At 43.8% G+C, this 25,670-nt stretch overlaps 1 protein-coding gene across 1 annotated transcript in view; it reads left to right on the forward strand.

Annotated features, from left to right (window-relative positions):
• Window positions 1–25,670, forward strand: part of LOC126428355 (carbonic anhydrase 6-like) — a 313,905-nt gene that overhangs the window by 238,595 nt on the left and 49,640 nt on the right. The window contains exons 6-7 of the mRNA XM_050090286.1: window positions 9,558–9,612; window positions 18,690–18,731. Coding sequence (XP_049946243.1) covers window positions 9,558–9,612; window positions 18,690–18,731 — 97 coding nt within the window. The remainder of the gene's footprint in view (window positions 1–9,557; window positions 9,613–18,689; window positions 18,732–25,670) is intronic.

Below are 25,670 nucleotides of genomic sequence, written 5' to 3' on the forward strand. Positions count from 1 at the left end.
AACGACCAGTTGGGAGGAAAACAATGAGAGAATTGATGGAGCCATGCTTGTGGATGAATGTCGTTGGCAGAATTCTTAAACGTTTTGAATTTACGTGTAGTAATAAACAGCTTATAGTCAAAATCATCGTGTCGGCGAGTAGCATCTCGGTCATATTTACGTCGTTTCGGCGGTTCCATCTCAAAATTCGGCGTACCTTGCCAACTTCTTTCACAATTTCCGAAGTGCCCTGTGTTGTTATTTTGTGTCTGTTCCGTATTTGTATGTCCCTCTTCCCGTATTGGGGCGCGAGTGTCCTCTGAAATACGTAATTCTTGTACTACTTGTGCCAACTGATCTTGCACTTCCCGGATTTCTCTTTTGTACTGTGTATTGATTTGATTTTGATTTTGTTTGAATTTTCTAATTTGTTCATACTCTTCTGTGTCAGTGAAGGCTACAGGTGTTGTGTCATTCAGATCATCATCTACCTTTGTAGATAAGTTAGTGAACTGATCTGAAAGTTCGGCTACTTTATCCGATAGTGAAATCATTTCCTCTGTATGTTTTTCTGAACCAAGTTTCAGAGTGTCCATTTGTGTTGCAATCGTGTCTACTGTGACCTTTAAGTTTTCCTGAGTTTTTGCAAGTTGCGTAACCGAATCGGTAGATGCAACTGAGTCAATTTTAGCTTGCAAGGTGTTGTGATTTTCATGAAAAATAGTTTGCAGTTCTTTTATGGCTGCTTCATGATTCTGTAATGCATTTTCATGCCGCGAAAAAATAGGTTGGAAATGCTCACAAATTTGTGATTTTACGTCATTACAGACTTTTTGACATTTCGATTCAATGTTATGTAACTCACTAGTTAAATCTTCACGTGTTTGTTCAAGTGTGGTGTCTAACTTTTTGAGATTTTGTTCCACTGTGTCTAACTTTTTTAGATTTTGTTCCACTGTGACTAACTGTTGCTGTGTTTGTCTCTGATTTTGTTCCATTTGTTGCATTAATTGCAATAATAATGTATTAGTGTCTGGAATCTGTTTCTCTACGCTTTTCGGCAGTGCATTTGCACTGACAACATTCACATTTTGACAAGCAGAAAATGTGTCTTGACTTATTTGAGAAAACGGTGATGACCCAAAACCTGAATCTACAGTATTTGCGAAATTGTGTCCTGTCATTTCGGATTCCTTAGGCGAGCTGTTGCCGACCGATCGATCGATAATGCTTCCCTCTTCACTAATTGTTTCACTGTCCACGCCATTGTTTGCCGCCCGCTCCATTTCCCTATGCACAATTACCAAATTACTACTTTGAACATCAGTTAATTCATTACTCGGTGGCGCTAACACACTGCTCTCATTTTCACTGTCATTTCTCAGTTTACTTTGGAGCCTAGTATTACGTTTTTCACACGCCATTATTGTCACAGTATTTCACACGACAACACAGAAAAACACAATTTGAAGAGCAAAAATAAGAGAACACATTAACATAACACTGAAAATAATATCTAGTTAATTACAGCTGCGAAATACTTGGTGCAAATCTATATGCATGCCACAACTGTTTTACTGTACAACAATGAAAGGCTACAACTACAAAGGAGATTCTCTCTACAATTACGCGCTAGCAATAAACAAAAGCTACACTAAATACACAAACCACAAGGAAAATCAGAAGATTCCAGTGAGGTATCCTGGCAGGGTCGCCATATGAAACGTCCCCTTTGAACAATTATACAAGACTGTCCTTAAACTGACATACAATATTTTTAGTGCAACGCAATCTGACTTTCAAAATTCCCTACAAAAGAATGGCCCTGACTAACATTAAACTATACCTTTCACAAATCACTTACCTCACAAAAATCTTCGCTGCTCAAGCTACTGCAATACAGCGAGCGCCACTACTGCCAGCTAAATAAAAGATTCAAACTATGGAAGGCACTAACTACTGATAGGGATAGTTAGCAAATGAAAGATATTAATAGAGAACGAACAATGTATTTACCTTGATATCATCACAAGTCATAATATATATATCAGTTCATGACAAATTACAAACCTCCGCCATCTCTCTCCCCACATCCACCACTGCTGGCGGCTCACCTCCAACTGCGCAACGCTACGCGCTGTTCACAGCCAGCTGCCGCTGCCCAACACTACAATGGCAGACAACAATGCAAACTAGCCACAGACTGCACACAGCACAGCCAGTGATTTTCATATTGAGCGCTACGTAACGTTGCCAATAAGAAAACATAAACAGCCTACTTACAGTATGTGTTTCAATATGTTTGTGAGTGTGCATTGGCTTGAAGACATGGCGGGAGCGCTCCAGCCAATCACAGCGCTCGTTAATGGGGAGACTGTATGGAAGTGGGGGAGCACGACAGGACAGGGGAGTGTGAGACAAGGAGGCAAGACGGATAGTCGCGGGAAAGACTTGGAGAGTGGAGCAGTTTGCGCGTGGTGGTGGGAGACAGAAATATTCCGGAGTGCCGACTTGTGCTCTTGAGTGATTTCTGTGGCTTCTGCAGTGAAGACGTAGTATGCGTTTAGAAGTGAATATCTCGCGAGCTATGTTGTTGTTCATAACTAATTACGTGAAGTAGGAATCTATTGTTTCCCTGTTATTCAACTTATATTTTATTTAATTGCTGGACCATCGACACCAATAAGTGTTTAACAGCAATAAAGGGCATTCGTAAAGGTACTGCTGCTACTGTAATCATCATTTGTTGTTGTTGTTGTGGTCTTCAGTCCTGAGACTGGTTTGATGCAGCTCTCCGTGCTACTCTATCCTGTGCAAGCTTCTTCATCTCCCAGTACCTACTGCAACCTACATCCTTCTGAATCTGCTTAGTGTATTCATCTCTTGGTCTCCCTCTACAGTTTTTACCTTCCACGCTGCCCTCCAATACTAAATTGGTGATCCCTTGATGCCTCAGAACATGTCCTACCAACCGATCCCTTCTTCTAGTCAATTTGTGCCAGAAATTTCTCTTCTCCCCAATCCTGTTCAATACCTCCTTATTAGTTATGTGATCTACCCATCTAATCTTCAGCATTCTTCTATAGCACCACATTTCAAAAGCTTCTATTCTCTTCTTGACCAAACTATTTATCGTCCATGTTTCACTTCCATACATGGCTACACTCCATACAAATACTTTCACAAACGACTTCCTGACACTTAATATATACTCGATGTTAACAAACTTCTCTTCTTCAGAAACGCTTTCGTTGCCATTGCCAGTCGACATTTTATATCTCTGTTATTTTGCTCCCCATATAGCAAAACTCATTTACTTCTTTAAGCGTCTCATTTCCTAATCTAATACCCTCAGCACCACCCGACTTAATTCGACTACATTCCATTATCCTCGTTTTGCTTTTGTTGATGTTCATCTTATATCCTCCTTTCAAGACACTGTCCATTCCGTTCAACTGCTCTTCCAAGTCCTTTGCTATCTGACAGAATTACAATGTCATCGGCGAAACTCAAAGTTTTTATTTCTTCTCCATGGATTTTAATTCCTACTCTGAATTATTCTTTTGTTTCCTTTACTGCTTGCTCAATATGCAGATTGAATAACATTGGGGATAGGCTACAACCCTGTCTCACTCGCGTCGCAACCTCTGCTCGCCTTTCGTGCCCCTTGACTCTTATAACTGCCATCTGGTTTCTGTACAAATTGTAAATAGCCTTTCGTTCCCTGTATTTTACCCCTTCCACCTTCAGACTTTGAAAGAGAGTATTCCAGTCACCATTGTCAAAAGCTTTCTCTAAGTCTACAAATGCTAGAAACGTAGGTTTGCCTTTCCTTAATCTTTCTTCTAAGATAAGTCGTAGGGACAGTATTGCCTCATGTGTTCCAACATTTCTACGGAATCCAAACTGACCTTCCCCGAGGTCGGCTTCTACCAGTTTTTCCATTCGTCTGTAAATAATTCGCGTTAGTATTTTGCAGCTGTGACTTATTAAACTGATAGTTCGGTAATTTTCACATCTGTCAACACCTGCTTTCTTTGGGACTGGAATTATTATATTCTTAAATGTTTATGCAATGTTCAAAATTCGCAACTGCCGAGTGACCATTAGATTCTTGTGTATATTCATATTGTATAATGTAGACTCAGCAGTATTTGGCTTTTAATGCGACAACTACGTATCCCAGACCCTAGACAACAAAACCTGCCAAAACTTCCAATATTTCAGCTCTGATTCTGAGGGTACATAGTTGAGGGACACCACACGATATCATTTCATTTTATTATTTGAAAGCCCGCATCTCACATCGCTAGAATCGGCACTAGCATCACACAATGTTAAAGGAAACAGTACCATGATCCTGCATCCCATGCAGCATGCTCATCCTGAGTTGATACCCTCCAACATGCGAGACACCCGTGTGTGGGCATGCACATTTGTCTTGCATTGTGAGCGAATCCTGAGGTTGATTGCAGACCACAGGGAGTATTGGGAGTCTGACGTCGCGGCTGGTCATGTCACTCTGACACATCACTGAAGCAATATCTGGCTCTGACTGCAGACACCATTGGTGCCTCCTTCTCTGCCTCTGAACCTTGGACCAGACATCATGGTCCCCACTGTCCAGGTCACTTGCCGTCTACTTGGACCTTCTGTGTCTCGATATGACCTCTGCTTCGTTTGTCCCAATAACCACAGGGATGTGAGGGGATCACAGTTTGGCAGTCTGTGGAGACAAAGCCACTCCGTCATCCAGATCTTACCTCACCCCAGTGGCAACGATGCAGTCTACTGCCGGGGGCAGGCTGCTGCCCCTTCCACACTCCCCCTCTCCCCCTCCCCACCATACTTGCCTGGGCCTCCTGTCACTGTGGACCCAAGCCCATGACGTTATATCCGCCTGCTCTCCCCTCCCCCTCTCCTCACCACACTGACACCGTCAGTGACCAAACCATTTTCAGCCCTACGGTTATGTAAAGGCATTTCTAATCACCACAAATACTATAATACACTCGCTGTCTACACAAAGGCCAAACATACACTACTGGCCATTAAAATTGCTACACCAACAAGAAATGCAGATAATAAACGGGTATTCATTCGACAAATATATTATACTAGAACTGACATGTGATTACATATTACCGCGATCTGGGTGCATAGATCCTGAGAAATCGGTACCCAGAACAACCACCTCTGGCCGTAATAACAGCATTGATGTACCTGGGCATCTAGTCGAACAGAGCTTGGATGGTGTGTACAGGTACAGCCGCCCATGCAGCTTCAACACGATACTACCGTTCATCAAGAGTAGTGACTGGCCTATTGTGACGAGCCAGTTGCTCGGCCACCATTGACCAGACGTTTTCAGTTGGTGAGAGATCTGGAGGCTGTGCTGGCCAGGGCAGCAGTGGAACATTTTCTGTATCCAGAAAGGCCCGTACAGGACCTGCAACATGCGGTCGTGCATTATCCTGCTGAAATGTAGGGTTTCGCAGGGATCGAATGAAGGGTAGAGCCACTAGTCGTAACACATCTGAAATGTAACGCCCGCTGTTCAAAGTGCCGTCAATGCGAACAAGAGATGACCGAGATGCGTAACCAATGGCACCCCATACCATCACGCAGGGTGATACGCCAGTATGGCGATGACGAATACACGTTTCCAATGTGCGTACACCGCGATGACGCCAAACACGGATGCGACCATCATGATGCTGTAAACAGAACCTGGATTCATACGAGAAAATGACGTTTTGCCATTCGTGCACCCAGGTTCTTGGTTGAGTACACCATCGCAGGCGCTCCTGCCTGTGATGCAGCGTCAAGGGTAACCGCAGCCGGTCTCCGAGCTGATAGTCCATGCTGCTGCAAACGTCGTCGAACTGTTCGTGCAGATGGTTGTTGTCTTGCAAACGTCCTGATCTGTTGATTCAGGGATCGAGACGTGGCTGCACGATCCGTTACAGCCATGCGGATAAGATGCCTGTCATCTCGACTGCTACTGAAACGAGGCCGTTGGGTTCAAATTGCTCTGAGCACTATGGGACAACATCTGAGGTCATCAGTCCCCTAGAACTTAGAACTACTTAAACCTAACTAACCTAAGGACGTCACACACACCCATGCCCGAGGCAGGATTCGAACCTGCGACCGTAGCGGTCGCGCGGTTCCAGACTGAAGCGCCTAGAACCGCTCGGCCACTCCGGCCGGCGAGGCCGTTGGGATCCTGTACGGCGTTCCGTATTACCCTCCTGAACCCACTGATTCCATATTCAGCTAACAGTCATTGGATCTCGACCAACGCGAGCAGTAATGTCGCGATACGACAAACTGTAATCGCGATAATCTACAATCCGACCTCTATCAAAGTCGGAAACGTGATGGTACGCATTTCTCCTCCTCACACGAGGCATCACAACAACGTTTCACCAGGCAACGCCGGTCAACTGCTGTTTGTGTATGAGAAATCGGTTGGAAACTTTCCTCATGTCAGCACGTTGTAGGTGTCGCCACGGGCGCCAACCTTGTGTGAATGCTCTGAAAAGCTAGTCATTTGCATATCACTGCATCTTCTTCCTGTCGGCTAAATTTCGCGTCTGTAGCACGTCATAGTCGTGGTGTAGCAATTTTAATGGCCAGTAGTGTGTAATTAACTTTGCATCATAAGCTCAGTTTGTGCAGGGCAAATGTGCTTGGCATCTGTTATGGTTACCACTTGAAAAATTGCTTAACGGTGAGCTGTGATGGATCTGAAAATGGTGCAACTACTAAAACAAGCTACATCGAAAGAACTGTCACAGTGTCATATCCTCATTGGTGAAAAATAGTACGAAAGGTGTTGGGTTTATACAATACCAAGTGAGTAGGTGTTTTGCTTTCAAATTGGACCACACAGGAAAAGGTTCCATGAGGAGTTCACTTAGTATCAATCTGGATGAGCAAAGCCACATGTAGATATAGGGTATTCTCCACTGCAATAAATATGTGGACGAAAATGTGAGAAATGAATGTTACAATGTTCAAAATAATGGTACAGAAATTGTAGTTCCAGATGGACAATACAAATAAGTATAAGCGCACACGTGGATTCGAATGAGTCACAAAGGAAAATTAAAGCCAACAATTTTCTCATAAAAACAATTCTAGTATATCCAGCCCAAAAAAATTAAAGTAAAACTCCATCGCAAAGTGATAAATACGTGACATGAGAAGCTATTCTGAATAACATTATTTGAAAATATATAGGATGTTTCAAAAAGGACTTTACAACTTTAAAAATTCATATAAATTTATTGAAAGAAGATAGAGAGCTGGATTTAGTGTTATTTTGTAAGGAAACACCTCAGGGTTTTTTACCTTAAACTAAAGATGTTGTATGTGGCTTCTGTTGGTTATCCTGCACCCATCCCATTGGAAGACAATTTCTTCCCAAACTTGCTGTAGCATTGCAGGTGTAACATTATCAGTGGCGCCGTAAATTCTTGCTCTAAATTCAGCAGGAGAAGCTGGCACAGGAGGTACAAACACGATATCCTTAATGACTCCCCATTAAAAAAATCGAGTGGTGTCGGGTCTGGGGAACGTGGGGTCTATGTAATTGGTGCATCAAGGCTAATCCATTGACCTGGAAAGCGGTCACTGAGAAAATCCCAGACGTCAGCCAGGTAGTGGGGTGGTGCACCATCTCGTATCGATCTGTGGTATCAAAAAATTTTGGAACATATCCAGGTACACTATCCCATTGACGGCTCTCTCACGGAAAAAAATGGGCTGTACACTTTGTTCTTGTCCAATGCACAAAAAGCGTTCAGTTTAGGGCTATCACGAACATGTTGCAATGTTTGATGTGGATTTTCACTGCCCCAAATCCTTTAGTTATGTGTGTTAACCTTGCCACTTAAGTGAAAAGTCGACTCGTCAGAAAAGACGATGTTCATTCTCATGGATTGGTTTAACATATGCACACAGAAGGTCTTGCGAGCAAAATTATCAGTGTCTTTTATAGCTTGTACGATCGTCAATCTGTACGGTTTCAAATGCAAACGATTTCTCAACGCACACCAAACAGTCGTTATGTGGGATTTGTAGTTCACGAGATGCACGCCGAGTCGTTTTCGTAGGGCTGTTGACAAAGCGTTGTCTCGCTCACTCAACGACGTCGTCAAGATATGGACTACCTGATGAATTCCCAAGCCTTACCGAGCACCCGTGTTTCTACAAAACATTTATGCCACCCATAAATTGTAGGCCTACTAGGATGATGTTTTGCGTACCTGGTAGGGAAATTACGTTGAACCGTTGTCGCCGACTTCGAGTCTTCAAACCAAAACACACGGCTAACACTCTCGGGTCCAGTTAAGGCAGCCATCTTTAACGCAACTGCCGCTACCGCTCCTTACAGTGCGATTCGGCACTAGCGAACTACGCGAGACAAAACACGGTGCATTTCCCCACAAATTGACGCTACACTCTCCTCTGTAGGTACTATGAATTAATCTATATAAATTTTCTAAGTTGTAAAGTCCTTTTTGAAACACCCAGTACTTGCGGTAGAAGCACCATGAATAAAACGTAAATGACGTGGACAGCTAAAGCCCACAACGGCCACTTAATGAGCCCAACTGTACCAAAAAGCACGTTGAAACACCAAAATAACACCAGCTTGCCCCAGAATGTCTAAACCGCACTAATGCAGGACCCAAATGCAAGAGTGTAGCTTTGTCTTTCAGAGCATATTGGCACAAAATTTGGCAGCCTCTCTGCACTCCCATTGGCACACGCCAGTCAAAGCTCCTGAACTGCTGGAGATATGTGAAGCAGCGTAAAGATATCTCCTGGCGGGCGGTCAAACTGGCGAGGCATGTGATATTTCAAACAAGTGACTTGTGCTGGGCGCATATGTTCAGAAAAAATGTTCAAATGTGTGTGAATTCCTAAGGAACCAAACTGCTGAGGTCTTCGGTCCATAGACTTACACACTACTTAAACTAACTTAAGGTAAAAATAACACACACACCCACACCCATGCCCGAGGGAGAACTCGAACCTCTGGCGGGAGGGGCCGCGCAATCCGTGACACGGCGCCTCAAACCACGCGGCCACTCAGCGCGGCTCGCGTGCTGAGAATATGAGAAACTACGAAACTAGGCGGAGGATACGGCACTGACATGTTTAAAAAGGTAATTGTTAATTTACATCATGAAGTGCGGTCACATGGACCTTAGGACCTTAGAATGGGACTTGTGACCTCGAGATCCAAATAAACTGAAAGGACATACAGGCTCGGTCACAGTTTGATTTATCTGGACAAGTGACTGGTTTTGGCCTGACACCTATAATCAGATCTTAAAACTTCGCTATGTATCCTATGCATCCTAAGATCTGATGACAGCTGCAAAGCCGAAACTGTTCATCTCTTCAGATAAATCAAAATTTTGCCAAGACCGTGAATTCTGCTGTGTATGCAAACTCTTTATTGTTTACACTTATACCGCTTTCAAAACTGACACCCAGAATGGATGTTAAATCCGTAAATATCGTAACTTGTTTTTTTTTTTTTTTTTTTTTTGTTTCAGATGAGTATGGACACCACAGCTGTATGCCTCATAGTTTGTCTTCTCTTTGCACGAGGTAAGAACCTAAGACGTACTTACAATTAAACGTAACATATTTTAGATATATCACACCATAGTTGCCGGCCGCTGTGGCCGAGCGGTTCTAGACACTTCAGTCCGGAACCGCGCTGCTGCTCTGGTTGCAGGTTCGAATCCTGCCTCGGGCATGGATGTGTCTGATGTCCTTAGGTTAGTTAGGTTTAAGTAGTTATAAGTCTAAGGGACTGATGACCTCAGATGTTAAGTCCCATAGTGCTTAGAGCCATTTGAACAGCATAGTTTCTAATATTAATAGCCGGCCGGTGTGGCCGTGCGGTTCTAGGCGCTTCAGTCTGGAACCGCGTGACTGCTACGGTCGCAGGTTCGAATCCTGCCTCGGGCATGGATGTGTGTGATGTCCTTAGGTTAGTTAGGTTTAAGTAGTTCTAAGTTCTAGGGGACTGATGACCTCAGATGTTAAGTCCCATAGTGCTCAGAGCCGGCCAGTATTAATAAACATCGCTCGTTGTCGTAAGAACTTAAGCACCAACGACACGCCAAAAAAATATTCTCATCATTATTGTTGCTGTTGTAGTAATAAGTCCGACATTTGGTCTAACACAGCGCCACCTGCTAATCTTCATATCTGCACAATTACGAGAGGTGTTCAGTAAACAATGCAACACAATTCTTTCTGAAGGCAGGTCGGTTTTATACAGGATTCTAATGTACCAAATTATTCCCCACTCTTTTGGCTACAAAACCCTATTTTTAAACGTTTTTCCATTCAATCCGACGGCCTTACGCCACCTTACTCGGAGAGTTTGTATGCCTACATGGCACCACGTTACTGGACGTCGTAGGAGCCAATGCCTTGCATCAGTAACCTCCCCACCATCTACACTGAAGGGCCAAAGAAACTGGTACACCTGCCTAATATGGTGTAGGGACCCTGCGAGCATGTAAAGATGCAACAACACGACGTGACATGGACTCGACTAGTGTCTGAAATAGTGCTGGAGGGAATTAACACCACGAACCCTTCAGGGCTGTCCATAAATCCATAGGAGTACAAGGGGTGAAGATCCCTTCTGAGCAGCAGGTATCCCAGATATGCTCAATAATGTTCATGTCTCAGGAGCTTGGTGGCAGGTGTTCCTGTAGCCGCTCTCTAGCAATTCTGGATGTGTGGGGTGTCGCATTGTCCTGCTGGAATTGCCCAACTCCGTCGGAATGCACACTGGACATGAATGGATGAGTGTAATCAGACAGGGATGCTTGCTTACGTGTCACCTGTCAGAGTCGTATCTAGACGTATCAGGGGTCCCATATCACTCCAACTGCACACGCCCCACACCATTACTGAGCCTCCACCAGCTTGAACAATCCCTTACTGACATGCAGGGTCCATGGATTAATGAGATTGTCTCCGTACCCGTACACATCCACGTTCTCGATACAATTTGAAACGAGACCCGTCCGACTAGGCAACATGTTTCCAGCCATCAACAGACCAATGTCGGTGTTGACGGTCCCAGACAAGCGTAAAGCTTTGTGTCGTCCAGTCATCAAGGGTAGACGAGTGGGCCTTCGGCTCCGAAAGCCCATATCCTTGATGTTTCGTTGAATGGTTCGCACGCTGACACTTGCTGATAGCCCAGCATTGAAACCTGCAGCAATTTGCGTAAGGGTTGCATTTCTGTCACGTTGAACGATTCTGTTCAATCGTCGTTGGTCCCGTTCTTGCAGCGATGTCGGAGATTTGATGTTTTACTGGATTCCTGATATTCACGGTACAGTCGTGAAATGGTCGTGTTGGAAGAGCTCCACTTCATCGTTACCTCTGAGATTATCTGTCCCATCGCTCGAGTGCCGACTATAACACCACGTTCAAACTCACTTAAATCTGCCACTGTAGCAGCAGTAACCGATCTAACAACTGCGCCAGACACTTGCTGTCTTATATAGGTGATGCCGATCACAGCGCCGTATTCTGCCTGTTTACATATCTCTTTATTTATGCGTGCCTGTACCAGTTTCTTTGGCGCATCAGTGTAGTTATTGGTTCTCGTGTGCATGCTTCACTCGACCAGTCAGATGGAAGTCGGAAGGTGCAAGATTCGGGTTGTAGGGTGGATGAGGAAGAACACTGCAGAGAAGTTTTGTGAGCTGATCACAGGTGCACGTACTTGTATGAGGCCTTATGTTGTCACGGAGAAGGAGACGTTCACTTGCATTCTTGTTACGACGAACAGTCTGAAGTCGTTGTTCAATTTCCTGAGTATAGCACAGTACTCTTCAGAGTTGATCGTTGCAGCACGAGGGAAGACGTGCAGGCCGCTGTGGCCGAGCGGTTCTAGGCCCTTCAGTTCTGAACCGCACTGCTGACGCGGGCGCAGGTTCGAACCCTGCCTCGGGCATGCATTGTGTGATGTCCTTAGGTTAGTTAGGTTTAAGTAGTTCTAAGTTCTGGGGGTCTGATGACCTAATATGTTAAGTCCCATAGTGCTTGGAGCCATTTGAACCATTTTTTGAGGGAAGACGTCAGACAGAATAACAAGAGTGCCAGAAGACCGTCACCATGACTTTACCAGCTGAGGATGCGGTTTTGAAATTTTTCTTCGGTGGAGAGGTGGTGTGGTGCAATTCCATGGATTGTCGTTCGGTTTCAAGTTTGAAGTGACATATCGATGTTTCATCGCCTGTGCCGATGTTCGACAAAAAATTGTTCAATCAATCTCGTAACGTGCAAGCAATTCTGCACAGATGGTGCTTTGTTGCTCTTTATGGTCTTGTATTAGGCGGTGGGGAACCCTGTTAAACTGGTTCAAATGGCTATAAGCACTATGGGACAACATCTGAAGTCATCAGTCCTCTAGACTTAGAACTACTTAAACCTAACTAACCTAAGGACATCACACACATCAATGCCCAAGGCAGGATTCGAACCTGCGACCGTAGCAGTAGCGCGGTTCCAGACTTAAGCTCCTAGAATCGCTCGGCCACAGCGGCCGGCCATGATCCCAGTGGGCACATAGATTTGAGTACCCCTTCTGGGGGACGAGTGTGTCAGCACTACCAACAGAGACGTCCAGATGAGCAGCCAGATGTTCGGTGATCCATCGACCACCTCGAATGAGAGTGTCCGCACGATCGAACATTAAAGGAGTGAGCTGTGTGCGGCCGGTCGGCACCTGGGAGATCAGACAGGTTTGCGCGACCTTGTTGCGATGATAACAGACGCCTCGCCCAACGACACACCGTGATTTTGTTCACTGTCATGTCTCTGCAGACATTCCGCAAGCGCCTGTGAATATCAGCGATGATCTGGCTTTCTACCGAAAGAAACTGCATGATAGGTCTCTGCTTGGAACGCGCCTGTCCGCAGCTTGTGATCTAGTGGCTAGCGTAGCTGTCTCTGGATCACGCGGTCCTGGGTTCCATTCCCGGCCGGGTTGAGAATTTTCTCTGCCCAGTGACTGGATGTTTGGGTTGTCCTCATCATTTCATCATCATTATCATTCGTGACCATGGCTAGATTTCCTGTCCGCAGCTCGTGGTCTAGTGGCTAGCGTTACTCCCTCTGGATCATGCCGTCCCAGGTTCAATTCCCGGCTGGGTTGGGGATTTTCCTCTGACTGGGGAGTGGGTGTTTGTGTTGTCCTCATCATTTCATCATCATTATCATTCGTGACCATGGCTAGATTTCCTGTCCGCAGCTCATGGTCTAGTGGCTAGCGTAGCTGTCTCTGGAGCACGCAGTCCCGGGTTCGATTCCAGCTGGGTTGGGGATTTTCTCTGCCCAGTGCCTGAATGTTTGTGTTGTCCTCATCATTTCATCATCATTATCATTCGTGACCATGGCTAGACTCGTGGTCTAGTGGCTAGCGTTGCTGCCTCTGGGTCATGCTGTCCCAGGTTCGATTCCTGGCCGGGTTGGTGATTTTCTCTGCCCAGGAACTGGGTGTTTCTGTTGTCCTCATCATTTCATCATGATTATCATTCGTGAACATGGCTAGATTTCCTGTCCGCAGCTCGTGGTCTAGTGGCTAGCGTTGCTGCCTCTGGAGCACGCAGTCCCGGGTTCGATTCCCAGCCGGGTTGGGGATTTTCTCTGCCCAGTGCCTGAATGTTTGTGTTGTCCTCAGCATTTCATCATCATAATCATTCGTGACCATGGCTAGACTCGTGGTCTAGTGGCTAGCGTTGCTGCCTCTGGATCATGCTGTCCCAGGTTCGATACCCGGCCGGGTTGGGGACTTTCTCTGCCCAGGAATTGGGTGTTTCTGTTGTCCTCGTCATTTCATCATGATTATCATTCGTGACCATGCCTAGATTTCCTGTCTGCAGCTGGTAGTCTAGTGGCTAGCGTTGCTGCCTCTGGATCATGTTGTCCCGTGTTCAATTACCGGCCGGGTTAGGCATTTTCTCTGCCCGGGGACTAGGTCTTTATGTTGTCCACATCATTTGATCATCATTATCATTCATGACCATGGTTAGATTTCCTCTCCGAAGCTCGTGTTCTAGTGGCTAGCGTTGCTGCCTCTGGCTCACGTGGTCCCGGGTTCGATTCCAGTCCGGGTTGGGGATTTTCTCTGCCCAGGCACTGGGTGTTTGTGTTGTCCTCATCATTTCATCACCGTTATCATTCGTGACCATGGCTAGATTTCCTGTCCGCACCTGGTGGTCTAGTGGCTAGCGTTACTGTCTCTGGATCACCCGGTCCCGGGTTCGATTCCCGGCCGGGTTGGGGATTTTCTCTGCCTGGGGAGTGGGTGCCTGTGTTGTCCTTATCATTTCATCATCATATCATTCGTGACCATGGCTAGATTTGCCTGTGTACAAAAATTTGGCTGTGTAAAAATTGTGGACTTTGTACGGGCGCTCCTGACCGCGTAATTGAGCGCCCCACAGACCAAACGTCATCATCATCCTTGGAACGCACCTCAGTTCTAGACGCCATTTTGAAGGCTACGTACGCGCCGCACCTATCGGAACTTCATGAAACTATGGGCGCTGAAGCTGGAATATTCCACCATGTCCCACAGGAAATTCCACATTTTTTAAACCGAAACTGGCCGGGAAAAAATATGTTGCATTACTTACTGAACGCCCCTCGTACTTCAGCCCATATCCATTTGAACCTACTTACGTACCCATGTCCTGCTCTCCCTCTGAAATTTCTAATCCCAACACTTCCGTCCCATTACCAAACATTCTTTGGTGCCTCATAACATCTCGCATCAACCAATCCCTCCTTTTAGTTGTGCGATAAATTTCTTTTTCCCTTTGTTTGATTCAGTACCTCTTAATCACTTAATGTGGCTACCCATCTAATCTTGAGTAGTCTTCTGAAGCGTCACATTTCAAAATCTTCCACTCACGTTAGCATTTTATTTCCATGCGTGGGTACACTCCACACAAATACTTTCAGAAAAGTCAATTAACACTTTATTTCATACAGTTTTCATTGTTAAGAAATTTCTCCTTTTCAGAAATGCTTTTCTTGCTATGGCATTTTCTTGCCATTGCAGTTTTTATCTCCTTCACTTCGGACATCGTCAGTTATTTTGCTCCCAAAATAGCAGAAATCGTCTACTGCTTTTACAATCTCATTTCCTTATCTAATTCGTTCAGAAACGTCTGACTCAATTCGCCTACGTTCCGTTACCTTCGCTGCACATTTGTTGATGTTCATGGTATGACCTCTTTTCAAAACTTTCCCCATGATGTCTGCACGAATATTCTGCAAATCACATTTAAGCGCCTGTCATCAGGATAAATGCAATTACTGTTACAAGCGCGTTCCTGCGCTTATTGGATGTCGATGAGTGGTTCATGTCTGCCATGTCGATGACGTCCTGGGCGAATGCAGTCGAGTGGTATCGCCAGGTTCAATATTTCCCTTTCGCATTCTGAAGTTCTCAAAAATGTTTGTGTTTCAGGAACAGGCTTTCACCAGAAATGGAGCAACAAGTTGGTAGTGTGGTAGTATAATTTCGTTAGTGTAGTAGTATATAACAAGAAAAGCCTCCCCCCTCGATTCTTGATGCGCATACCACATCTCCCAGACCACCTGTGGATAACACAAATAGTTGTATCAAGGGGACACGGCCTTGAGCGAATTTCGAATGGTTGATCGTACTAATATTGACACACATTTTTCAGAATCTATTTGTTCAAAAAAAACCAAATGTGAAACGGGCATAGATTGTCATGTTTTCTTCAAAGAATACTACTTATTCGAGAGTAGTATTGTTATCACAGCAGAAACTTATAGAAATGCCCGTGATCTAAAGAACAGGCGTTTATGGAATGCTGTCGCACGCTCAATGTTCTCAGCACCGACCACACAGGACCTAATATTGATATCGTTGTGACATGTGTGGATCAGTATCCGCCAAGAACGATTCCAACGTTTTGTAGAGTCCACGCCTGGATGTGTTGCTCTAGTTTCGAGGAGCGACTCGCTATTAACATAACAACCAGGGCCTTCGCAAGACTTTTGACCACTCTGTATAGTTTAGCTTCTTAATGGGATCGCACACTGCATATCTAACCCATGCTAATTTAGGCAAGTAATTGACCCATTTCTGAAAAAAATATTTGATGCAGGACCTTAATATTTTTACTGTATGTTACATGATGCTGAAAGAGTCAGCTGTATTAAAATCTACTTTATCCATTTTATAGTTTTCAAGAAATACTTTTTTAAATTTATTAAGAAAAAGTATTAAGTTTTTCTGCAGAAAATATTTTTTTGTGTACTTCCTAATGAGGGAATATTAATGAATGTTGTACCAGAGGAGTCTCTGGAAATTTCATTCATTTATCTATGAGTTTCTGCTATAATGGAGCATATGTACTGAAAATTTTTGTTTGCAGGAAATTGACTTTAAAGAAAAAACTTTTGAAATTTGTTACTTACAGTTAATTAAAACTGTCCTGCTGCATATGATGGCCCTTCTTTGGCCTCTAGCAGATCTTCCAGCGTCTTTTTCACCTTCCTGGATGTTTGTCTTGCTTTCTTGGCCATATTAGATGCAGACCTGTCTGCATCGGCTATCCGTATTTTAGCTCAATGTTGCAGCCCAGTGACCATATTTTCACCAGGATTAATTCCCAGCTTTTTCAGTACCCAACATTTTCCAATATTACCACAATTGAATGTAATAACAGCATCATTGTACGCAGTTTTATTGTATGCATGCCTACAAATATAGCTTTAGGAAGGCAGTTCCAAATTATGCTGCAGAAACATTCATTTGGGTTCTGTGTCTGCCCATTCAGACATTTCCTTAGAAGGCCAGGATGAGCCAAATCTCTGAAAATAGGTTTAATTGCTTTAATAACAGAAGCAGGAAGAGAATGCTGGTGAGAATAAGATTCTCCAGCTGCCTGAGACCTATTGTGTTTGCACCACGAATTTTCTCCTGATGGACACAATCCATGACATGGCTTATCATCAGTAGAGGACTTATTGAAGAATATGGCCCAAACTTCTCTCTTCATTGCCTCCAGATTTTCTTTATTTCTCCTAATTGCCTGCCCATAGTATACCTGCAAGTTTTCTATTTCAGTTTTAGTTAACTGACACTGTACGGTCAACAATTTTCCATCTTCTAATTTTTTTCCTCTCATATCAACAGTTAGTTTTCTCATCATTGTTCCCAAACATTTTTGAACATATGGCTTAGACTTCACCACATTGTTGTATGCCTTACTGTCACCATCACCCAAATATTTGTTGTACCGTACGCCTCTTGTTTCTACGGAGTGATGAAATATTTGTTGTGCTCCATGAATTTCCATACTACCACTTGTTCCTCTAAAATTAGCCACACAGTTGTGTTCTTTATGTTCATTGACTTTACAACATTTGCAATATTTAGACATTATCTCCACATCTAACACTTTACCGGTGTCTACACTCGTGGCAATCACTACTCCATTCAGAGAAGTATGTCCTCTTTTCTGCCAACTTCCATCAAGTGCAACTGCAATATCCGAACATCCATAATTTTCTTCCACTGCTTCCCTAGCACCCAGTTTCATGCTTTCCTCACTGACCTCACATACAGCTTTTTCTAACATTGCAGTCAGTTTTTCAAATTTATTTGGTGGTTGATGTAAGTTCATCACTGAAAAAAATGTTCTCGCTGCAGCCCTGTCCTTGCCAATGGATCGTAAGGCATAAATTAATCTAGAATTGATTTCATTAGGGCCACTTGCATCTGGTTTTGAAGAACTCATAAATGAAATCACAGCTGAACATTTAGTGCAAATTAAATCCAAACCAATTGGTAGGCCTTTTCTCCCACTGGCACTCTCACAAATTTACACACTCTGTGACTCACCACCACACTGTCTACATTGTACAAATTTAGAAATTACACTTGATAATATTCTCAAATGTATAATAATGTTACTGCACCCCTTGTCACTTACAGTAAATTCGTTGTAACTCTCTTGAAATGGTGAGAGCTTCTCTGATGATGCACTTGTCGAAGAATTACAGTTGGAAACATCGTTGTCAGGCAACATAACCTCTTTTACAGAAAGCTTTCTAAACTTCTTTCCTCTAGAGTGTCGTATCTTGAAAATGCCTTTACGTTTCGTCATCTTCAATAAACACAACAAAACACACGTAAACAAGCACTGCAAACGTAAGTATAACAACTACTCGCAATCACACTTGAACAAAACTAACTGCATGTTTGAAAGAGCGTTGTTTAAAAACAGCAGAAACAAAAGAATACCGACCGTTGCATTCCAAGGATAGCCAACATACTCGGGAGTAAAAAAAAATCCCTAACGTGCAACGTTGGGGATATAAGGATCTAAAATATATGCAGGAAAGTGGGTGACAGAAAAGTGGGTGTGGCACATAAACACAAATGGTAGGAAAATGCTCTTTAAATGCTTGAAAAAAAAATTTTCAACAAAATCCTTTTCAGGATACTTAAATAAGACCTTAATCTATCGAAATATGTGAAAACCTAAAATCGATTTTTTTCAACCTGAACCACAGTGTGGTCCCCTTAATAAACGTAAATCACCTGCATGAAAAATACGAGGACACAATTTTTATATTTATTCTGTTCTTTGTTGCAGTGTCTAGTCATGGGAACCTTTTCTTCGGATACACAAAAGAAGGTAAGATAAATGTTTTTTGTACAGGGCTATAATAAAGTCCGTGAAACCTTTTAAGAAAATGGAGTGGAAAATGGCTAATCACAACAAAGCAAACGATACAGTATGTGAAGGATAAACTCTTACAGTGGTTCTTTCTTTTTAACGCGTTGCTGGCAGGTTAGTTTGGAAAACAGCCAACACGGGTGCCAGAGACAGTAGTTGCTGAAAACGGCAGAAAAGCAGGCGGAGAAAGCATTGTGTGTGCTAGGACTCGCCCGTTATCAATCGGTAGAGGGTGTGCAAAGAGCATTCCGTGGCAAATTCCTCAGGACGCCACGATGCTGCAACAGCATAGTGAAGTAGTACTAGAAATTCGAATAGGATGGTTGTTACTGCGATGCGAATCATTCGGGCCAACTGCGTGTATCCGTACAGACAGTGGACAGTGTGAGGTAACTGTGGCGGCTAACGTTGAGACAACCGGTTTTCGATTTTATCCATACTGGATCAGAGGTCGTGGTTGTGAATGTCAATGTTAAAAAATATATCGGCTCAACCACTTGTTTATAGTGTAAAACACTAAGATTGATGCGTTTCGGAAGTCAAGCTTCCATCATCAGAATAATAAAAAGTAAGGAGCTTCGAGATGAAATAACTGTCTAACATTAATAACATGACAAAAAATTGCCCCAATAAAGAACCTGTTAAAACTCGCTAAAATTGAACATGCACTAGGCACAATAAAATTGACAATAAAATTAAAACATCGTGGCTACTTCCCTTTTTGCAGCCGTGTCTTCCAAGGTGCATCTCCACATAGTCGTCGAAATATAAAAAACTCTAAAATGGTGTCGCCTATGGTGTTCTACATCTAACCACATGGCTCTCTCCTCTATCGTCGTAATCCGCCCGTGCGTCTTCGTTGATACCGCACCACGTATCGGTTTTTTCTCCACGCCAGTTTAACCTGATTGTTAAAACCGCTCAGAATAAACTGACTTCTGAAATAACCGATTTTCGGTTTGTTACTCCTATTTCCTGTAATAAATGTGGAAATCGATTTAAAAAATTGAAACCTTTTGGCTGTCTCAGTTCCAAGATACATAAAATCAAAATATTGCATTAATTAGGCGGATAAAAGGAAACTTAGTCCGTCGACCATTCGCTGCTTTTCTCGAAAAATGATAAGTGGAATGCAATGCAAAAAATCACCAGTATTCTCCTGTAGATTCTATCTTTTAGAAACTCTGCTCGAAAATCATGTTGTAATCGAGAATCGTACCATTTGGGCATTACGTTAGTCACTGCTAGGGGGTGAAAACAGGTTGAAGAAACTCGAGGTAATTTTTCGTGGCAACTTTTCCGTTTTGAAGGGTTACAAGCAGATAAAGATATATTATGTTGACAGAGGCAGCGTATCGGCGGATTTATATTTTTACTGTATATTATAAATGAACTGTTAAGTTTTTAATTTATTATGAACTATATATGAAGGTAGTATCTGTTCCCGAAAGAGCAGATACCATAGATGACCGTGCAGTTTCTCATGAATGAAATGATAATTAAATCGACACCCTAGCTGCAAACAGGCGTTGATACACATCATTGGGGACATGTTGAAAATGTGTGTCCCGAGCGGGACTCGAAACCGGGATCTCCTTGAAACCTTCCCGTCTCCTCTATACCTCTTTTGTTAATGACAACCTTCCCTTTTACAATAACCTATGTAACCTTCCCTTAGGATTTCTATCTCTTGCTTAATAATAACAAATGAAATCTCCCCTTTGAAATTTATTCTCTTTCTCAATCTTCTCATACAAATTTAATTGCTGCTTATTAAAAGTTATTTTCTGATTATTTCGACGAAACATAGAATGTGTCGTCGTCGTGGCCCTCAGTCGTTATCTGCAATAACCCAAAACTGTTCCTTACCTTTTTTTTTACTGTTACTGCATCGCCATCTGACTGCTACACCGAGCTGCGACATGAATATACTTACTCTGGTTTACTATACTCTATTATCTGCTGGTCGGCTGTCATAATAAGTGGCTGTATTTATTACCAAAGCTGACGTCATTCTTTAATAGGAAAGCTGACGTTATTCTTTAATTAATTTGACTGAAGTTACGTAATTCATAGTCACACTTTTTCTTGACAACAATAAAATTTTTGCAAAGTTTTATGTTGATGGTTTTTGGGATGGATTATAATCAGTAATGCAACATTGCTGGCAAAAATTAATTATATTCTGAAAACGCTTCAAATATTTACTGTTGGTAATGAAATGATTTTACAAACGTTCAAATGGGACTTACTTCTTACAATAATCTTACGACTAGCATTGTGCAAACATACCTTCAGTAGTCTTGAGTTTCTCAAAAAAATAATTCAATAATATTAGTTCCTCTTATGATAATAGTTAGCTGATGTCTCTGTACATCCGTTTATAATCTCCTGTAAATCATAGCTAGTGGCTGGCAGGCACACCGCTCCTCTCAACCTCTCGCTTCAGACCTGCTACCGACTCGCTTCACATCTCGCATACTACTGACTTCCTACGAACGCTAAAGTGCGGTCTCTCCTGCCAACAGTGCTTTCTGGTGCAGACAATCCCTGCTACCATTACAAAATGTATCAATGCGCGGTCTTTCCCGCTCTTTTCTTAAGATGTATCCATACGCGGTCTCTCCCGCCCTTTTTAAAATTATATCAATTTGCGGTATCTCTTGTCAACAATACTTTGGTGCCGGCATTCCCTGCTACCACAATTATTTCCAAAATGGGAAATATTAATTATTCCTACTTAATCCTATTAATAAAATATAAACATCTTTCATAAATTGTGATTTGACAATAGACAATAGAAATATACACGTCTTACATCCTGCTTAACTGGCAGACGCTCTATCCATCTGAGCCACCGAGGGCACAGAGAATAGTGCAAGTCCCGGGTGGGACACACATTTTCAACATGTCCCCAATGATGTATTATCAACGCTTGTTTGCAGTTAGGGTGTCGATTTAATTGTCATTTAATTTATTATTGTTACCATAATTTCCTTCCTCCCTTATTACACTCCTGGAAATTGAAATAAGAACACCGTGAATTCATTGTCCCAGGAAGGGGAAACTTTATTGACACATTCCTGGGGTCAGATACATCACATGATCACACTGACAGAACCACAGGCACATAGACACAGGCAACAGAGCATGCACAATGTCGGCACTAGTACAGTGTATATCCACCTTTCGCAGCAATGCAGGCTGCTATTCTCCCATGGAGACGATCGTAGAGATGCTGGATGTAGTCCTGTGGAACGGCTTGCCATGCCATTTCCACCTGGCGCCTCAGTTGGACCAGCGTTCGTGCTGGATGTGCAGACCGCGTGAGACGACGCTTCACCCAGTCCAAAACATACTCAATGGGGGACAGATCCGGAGATCTTGCTGGCACGGGTAGTTGACTTACACCTTCTAGAGCACGTTGGGTGGCACGGGATACATGCGGACGTGCATTGTCCTGTTGGAACAGCAAGTTCCCTTGCCGGTCTAGGAATGGTAGAACGATGGGTTCGATGACGGTTTGGATGTACCGTGCACTATTCAGTGTCACCTCGACGATCACCAGTGGTGTACGGCCAGTGTAGGAGATCGCTCCCCACACCATGATGCCGGGTGTTGGCCCTGTGTGCCTCGGTCGTATGCAGTCCTGATTGTGGCGCTCACCTGCACGGCGCCGAACACGCATACGACCATCATTGGCACCAAGGCAGAAGCGACTCTCATCGCTGAAGACGACACGTCTCCATTCGTCCCTCCATTCACGCCTGTCGCGACACCACTGGAGGCGGGCTGCACGATGTTGGGGCGTGAGCGGAAGACGGCCTAACGGTGTGCGGGACCGTAGACCAGCTTCATGGAGACGGTTGCGAATGGTCCTCGCCGATACCCCAGGAGCAACAGTGTCCCTAATTTGCTGGGAAGTGGCGGTGCGGTCCCCTACGGCACTGCGTAGGATCCTACGGTCTTGGCGTGCATCCGTGCGTCGCTGCGGTCCGGTCCCAGGTCGACGGGCACGTGCACCTTCCGCCGACCACTGGCGACAACATCGATGTACTGTGGAGACCTCACGCCCCACGTGTTGAGCAATTCGGCGGTACGTCCACCCGGCCTCCCGCAAGCCCACTATACGCCCTCGCTCAAAGTCCGTCAACTGCACATACGGTTCACGTCCACGCTGTCGCGGCATGCTACCAGTGTTAGACTGCGATGGAGCTCCGTATGCCACGGCAAACTGGCTGACACTGACGGCGGCGGTGCACAAATGCTGCGCAGCTAGCGCCATTCGACGGCCAACACCGCGGTTCCTGGTGTGTCCGCTGCGCCGTGCGTGTGATCATTGCTTGTACAGCCCTCTCGCAGTGTCCGGAGCAAGTATGGTGGGTCTGACACACCGGTGTCAATGTGTTCTTTTTTCCATTTCCAGGAGTGTATTTCACAGAAATGGCATACAAATCTTTAATCTTTTAAAGCAAATGCAGCAGTGTACTTCATTGCTACGTCACTTCGTAGTTTCTAGCCTATCACTGGTGCCGTTCCACGGTACAACGAATGTCCAGCGACGACGGCGAGAACCTACTGTACAGATCGGGTAGTGGCGGGTTCTGCACGGTGCACGTACACGAGTCTATTACGTCACGATAGACGGCAACAGCGATATCACTGTATCGGCAGAGCTGTACCAATTGATATGGCATATGCTTGTAGCCCGTTTCTAACAGTTTGCATTGTTATTAAAATAAAACTTGTAAGTATGCCCATTATTTGTAACAACGCAATATTTCAAACCCATGTAAATCATGGGAATAAAAATTACTATTTTTTTTTAAAAAAAAAGAGGTTTAATTGCTGTGGCTAATTGATATTTCGGTTTCTTACTCGGTTATTAGTAAGAAATAAAAAAAAAACATACTATCCCGAAAAATTCACATTATGACTAAAATACTGGCTAGAATTAAAATACTGGTATCGGTTTTAACCCGTCAGTTTAAGACATCTCTAGTCTGAGAGAATCAAGAAGAATATAATAATTCCAATCCCAAAGAAAGCAGGTGTTGACAGATGTGAAAATTACCGAACTATCAGTTTAATAAGTCACAGCTGCAAAATACTAACGCGAACTCTTTACAGACGAATGGAAAAACTGGTAGAAGCCGACCTCGGGGAAGATCAGTTTGGATTCCGTAGAAATGTTGGAAAACGTGAGGCAATACTGCCCCTACGACTTATCTTAGAAGAAAGATTAAGGAAAGGCAAACCTACGTTCCTAGCATTTGTAGACTTAGAGAAAGCTTTTGACAATGTTGACTGGTATACTCTCTTTCAAAGTCTGAAGGTGGCAGGGGTAAAATACAGGGAGCGAAAGGCTATTTACAATTTGTACAGAAACGAGATGGCAGTTATGAGAGTCGAGGGGTATGAAAGGGAAGCAATGGTTGGGAAGGGAGTGAGACAGGGTTGTAGTCTCTCCCCGATGCTATTCAATCTGTATATTGAGCAAGTAGTAAAGGAAACGAAAGAAAAGTTCGGAGTAGGTATTAAAATCCATGGAAAACAATTAAAAAGTTTGAGGTTCGCCGATGACATTGTAATTCTGTCAGAGACAGCAAAGGACTTGGAAGAGCAGCTGAACGGAATGGACAGTGTCTTGAAAGGAGGATATAAGATGAACATCAACAAAAGCAAAACGAGAATAATGGAATGTAGTCGAATTAAGTCTGGTGATGCTGCAGGAATTAGATTAGGAAATGAGACACTTAAAGTAGTAAAGGAGTTTTGCTATTTTCGAGGCAAAATAACTGATGATGGTCGAAGTAGAGAGGATATAAAATGTAGACTGGCAATGGCAAGGAAAGCGTTTCTGAAGAAGAGAAATTTGTTAACATCGAGTATAGATTTAAGTGTCAGGGCGGTTAAAGGCGCTGCAGTCTGGAACCGCAAGACCGCTACGGTCGCAGGTTCGCATCCTGCCTCGGGCATGGATGTTTGTGATGTCCTAAGGTTAGTTAGGTTTAACTAGTTCTAAGTTGTAGGGGACTAATGACCTCAGCAGTTGAGTCCCATAGTGCTCAGAGCCATTTGAACCATTTTTTTAAGTGTCAGGAAGTCGTTTCTGAAAGTATTTGTATGGAGTGTAGCCATGTATGGAAGTGAAACGTGGACAATAAATAGCTTAGACAAGAAGAGAATAGAAGCTTTCGAAATGTGGTGCTACAGAAGAATGCTGAAGATTAGATGGGTAGATCACATAACTAATGAGGAGGTATTGAACAGAATTGGGGAGAAGAGGAGCTTGTGGCACAACTTGACTAGAAGAAGGGATCGGTTGGTAGGACATGTTCTGAGGCATCAAGGGATCACCAATTTAGTATTGGAGGGCAGCGTGGAGGGTAAAAATCGTAGAGGGAGACCAAGAGATGAATACACTAAGCAGATTCAGAAGGATGTAGGTTGCAGTAGGTACTGGGAGATGAACAGGCTTGCACAGAGTAGCATGGACAGCTGCATCAAACCAGTCTCAGGACTGAAGACCACAACAACAGTCTGAGAGATATGTTGTCTATGGAGCTAGCGCACCTCCGTCAAACCATAAGCCATCACGACAAATTGGGCTGCCTGCCATTCTACATTCATATACGGAACCACCTTGAAAATGATGACTTCGCAAGGAAATTAATCTTCGATGACGAAATAGCTTTTCGTCTTTCGACAACCGTCAACAGACACAGTACACGCGTATGGGTGACACTGAGTCAACAGGCAAATATCGAACACTTCTGGGATTACGAGAAAGTTCAACGTGTTCTGCGCCGTGTCCGACAAGACACTCTATGGACCCTTCGTCTTTACTGAAAGGATTGTGAGTTACTTCGCCTACGTCGACATGCTGCTGTTGTG

This window comes from Schistocerca serialis, chromosome 12 (assembly GCF_023864345.2).
Source record: "Schistocerca serialis cubense isolate TAMUIC-IGC-003099 chromosome 12, iqSchSeri2.2, whole genome shotgun sequence".
Taxonomy (NCBI): domain Eukaryota; kingdom Metazoa; phylum Arthropoda; class Insecta; order Orthoptera; family Acrididae; genus Schistocerca; species Schistocerca serialis.